The 3,575-nt window shown below is 41.5% G+C and overlaps 1 protein-coding gene across 1 annotated transcript in view; it reads right to left on the minus strand.

Annotated features, from left to right (window-relative positions):
- Positions 1-249: 249 nt before the first annotated feature.
- Positions 250-3,575, minus strand: part of CDNF (cerebral dopamine neurotrophic factor) — an 18,216-nt gene continuing 14,890 nt past the window's right edge. Inside the window, exon 4 of the mRNA XM_011934252.1 lies at positions 250-1,148. Coding sequence (XP_011789642.1) covers positions 970-1,148 — 179 coding nt within the window. The 3' untranslated portion in view covers positions 250-969. The remainder of the gene's footprint in view (positions 1,149-3,575) is intronic.

Consider the following 3,575-nt stretch of genomic DNA (forward strand, 5'->3'; position numbering starts at 1 on the left):
TTTCTACCAGATGACAATCTTATTTACCCATGTAATCCCCATGCCAATCAAGATATGGGACATTCCCATCACTCCAGAAAGTTCCAAGGAAATGTTTTTTCAGTATTCCCCAGCTCCACCTGCCACACAGAGGCAGCCACTTCTACTGTGGGTTTCTTATTCTTATGTGGCCAGAAAATGAAACCAAAAACGATTTTACAACTGCAAACTGATAAAATAGCATTAAGAATGGTAACGTTCCAAAGTTGTCTATGAGTGTTTTTAATATGCTTTAATCTTCTATCAAAAACTTGTCTGATATGTGACTGTAAGGAATGAAAAAGACCTTGAGCTTGGTTCAATTAATAATGTAAATGTTGATATAATTGCCAAACATTGGCTATACTTATAGGGGTTCTTGATCTCTCTATTTTCTTCAAGTAGGTTTAAGTGTGTTTTCTTCCAATGGGAAAAACCAGTACTCCTGCCTGACCATTTCTGATACCAAAGAGAGCTACAATGTAGAGTGAAAACAGAACATTTACTTTAGAAAAACTTTTGATTCTGTATTTGGGATTGAAGTTGTGCATTAAATAACCTGACTGTTGTGTCTTTTGCTGTAGTCCAATATATTTTAAAATTGCATCCAGAGAGGACTCTCTGAACGCCGCCTTCTTTCTTGGAATCAATTTACTCCATCAATTTGTCAGTAGGTCACTTTTAAGAGACAGGCAATGAAAACTGGCATAGTCCTTCCAAGAAACTTATGACAAAGGAACTTTTAGTTTTTGGTACATTGCAAATATAAGTTATCAGTAGTATTAGTTTTACTCATAAACCCAGGTAACAAAATTCTGCGGAATAATACCAACACAAAAAGCATGAGACCAAATATGATGTATTTCCCAGTTATCCTTAATCAACATGTCCATATACTAGAGGGTCATTTTTCTCTCTAATTACAAGTCACAAATGTGCTGGCGTTGGAGATCAGAGCTCTGTTTTGCGGTGTGTCGCTGCATACTTGGGGGCCAGTTCTTGGATCAGATTCACATAGTCAGTTTTTTCCGCACAGGCCCTGCACTCCTCCCCCCAGCTATGCAGGATCTGCTTCAGCTCTGCCACTCTCATCTTCCGCAGGTCAACTGATGCCAAGTCCAGTGTTTTTTCTAGATGACAAAAAGGAAAAAAGCCAATTACAAAACAAATGGAAAAAGAAATCCCTATGAATCACTTCAAAAGGCATATAGTTTGCTTATCCCGTGCTGACTACCCTATGATCCAAGGTGGGCAACGATTCCAGTTTCCATGGAAACCAAGACACACCCAGAGGAAAATGTGGTACAGCGGCCTTCTCTATCAGTGGGTTCTGCATCTGCAGACTCAACCAACCACAGATCAAAAATATTCTAAACAAATTAAAGATAACACTACAACAATTAAAAAATACAAACAGGGCTGGGTACGGTGGCTCACGCCTGTAATCCCAGCACTTTGGGAGGCCGAAGCGGGCGGATCACCTGAGGTCAGGAGTTCGAGACCAGCCTGGTCAACATGGTGAAACCCCATCTCTACTAAAAAAAATAAAAAATAAGTGAGCTTGGTGCTGGCATGCCTGTAATCCCAGCTACTTGGGAGGCTGAGGCAGGAGAATTTCTGGAATTTGGGAGATTGAGGTTGCAGTGAGCGGAGATCACACCACGGCACTCCAGCCTGGGAGACAGATTGAGACTCTGTCTCGGAAAAAAAAAGAAAAACCCACAAACAATATGGTAATACAGTATAACAACTATTTACAATGATATGGGTTGGATTTGTGTCCCCACCCAAATCTCATGTGGAATTGTAACCCCCACTGTTGGAGAAGGGGCTGTTGAGAGGTGACTGGATCATGGGGGTGGACTTCACCCTAGCTTTTCTCGTGATAGTGAGTTCTCACGGGAGCTGGTTGTTTCAAAGTGTAGCACCTCCCCCTGTGCGCTCTTCCTCCCGCTGCAGCCATGTAAGACACGCCCCTTCCTCTTTGCCTTCTGCCATGATTGTAAGTTTCCTGAGGCCTCCCCAGCCATGCTCCCTGTACAGCCTGTGGAGCCGTGAGCCAATTAAACCTCTTTTCTTTATAAATTACCCAGTCTTAGATCTTTTTCTTTTTTTTTTTTTTTAATTTTTTTCTTTTTTCTGAGACGGAGTCTTGCTCAGCCTGGAGTGCAGTGGTGCAATCTCTGCTCACCACAACCACCATCTCCCAGGTACAAGCGATTCTCCTGTCTCAGCCTCCCAAGTAGCTGGGATTACAGGCACCCGCCATCATGCTCGGCTAATTTTTGTATTTTAGTAGAGACAGGGTTTCACCATGTTGGCCAAGCTGGTCTTGAACTCCTCACCTTAGCTGATCTGCCCGCCTCAGCCTCCCAAAGTGCTGGGATTACAGGTGTGAGCCACTGCACCTGGCCGATAGTTCTTTGCAGCAACGTGGGAACAGACTAATACAAATAGCATTTTCATTGTATTAAGTATTATAAGTAATCTAGAGATGATTTAGAGTATACAGGAGGGAAGATGTGCATAGCTTATATGCAAATACTTAAGCATCAGGATTTTAGTGTCCGAGTAGGGTCCCAGAACCCCTCCTGCACAGGTAATGAAGGACAATGGTGTATACAAAGTTATTGGGATAATTTGTTTTTAATTTGACTTTCTTTCCAAGAGATTATATTTGCTTCAAAACTAAGGGCCTATGTAGTTCCACAATGTTTACTACCATTTGGAGCATTCTCAAGCTCAGTATTCCTAAAACAAATAGCACTGTATCCAAATGCCTCCTGTTAAGGTAACAAGAAGGAAACTCATAAGAGCCAATCAGTTACTTTGGGATGGCCTTGGTTTGTGGCCAACTTGAAAGCCATAGATTGTAATTAACCAGCAAAAAGTTATGGTTCACTTTTTCTAGGAAGATGTATCCTTGGCAAAGCAAATGAGCATATACATATGACAAAGCACTATTGGGTTTTAAATAAAAATGGAAACACGTGAATAAAATCAGGAATATTCTCGCTGAACCTTAATTGTTTGGGATCTCTGTTTTGAAACTCACCTGATGCCCAGCCCCTACTTGGATTAGGTTGCTAAATTATCACAGCACGTAAAGCCCTTTGTGTTATTCCCACTTCTCCAATGCGAGTGCTTTGGTGCCAGCCAACCTGGCTTCTAAAATTCTTGCCAATGATGCTTGTCACTAACATCTAACCTCCTCTAGCAAGACTACTATTTCCCTGTTTATAGATTGTGTGCAGAAAATATCAAGAACTCAGTTACTTCTCAATTGCTGAAAAGATTGAGAAAAAGTCCAAAATAGAAAAAAAAATAAGCTCATCTGTAATATATCAATAATTATAATTTTCCTATCAGAAAGAGGTACTTTTCCCCTTTCAAAAGAAAGTCTAGATGGGCATGGTGGCACACACCTGTAATCCCAGCAACTCAGGAGGCTGAGGCAGGACAATCTCTTGAACCCAGGAAGTTGAGGTTGCAGTAAGCAGAGATCACGCCACTGCACTCCAGCCTGGGTGACACAGCGAGACTGTCAAAAAAAAAAA

The sequence above is a fragment of the Colobus angolensis genome, unplaced genomic scaffold (genome assembly GCF_000951035.1).
Source record: "Colobus angolensis palliatus isolate OR3802 unplaced genomic scaffold, Cang.pa_1.0 Scaffold133, whole genome shotgun sequence".
Taxonomy (NCBI): Eukaryota; Metazoa; Chordata; class Mammalia; order Primates; family Cercopithecidae; genus Colobus; species Colobus angolensis.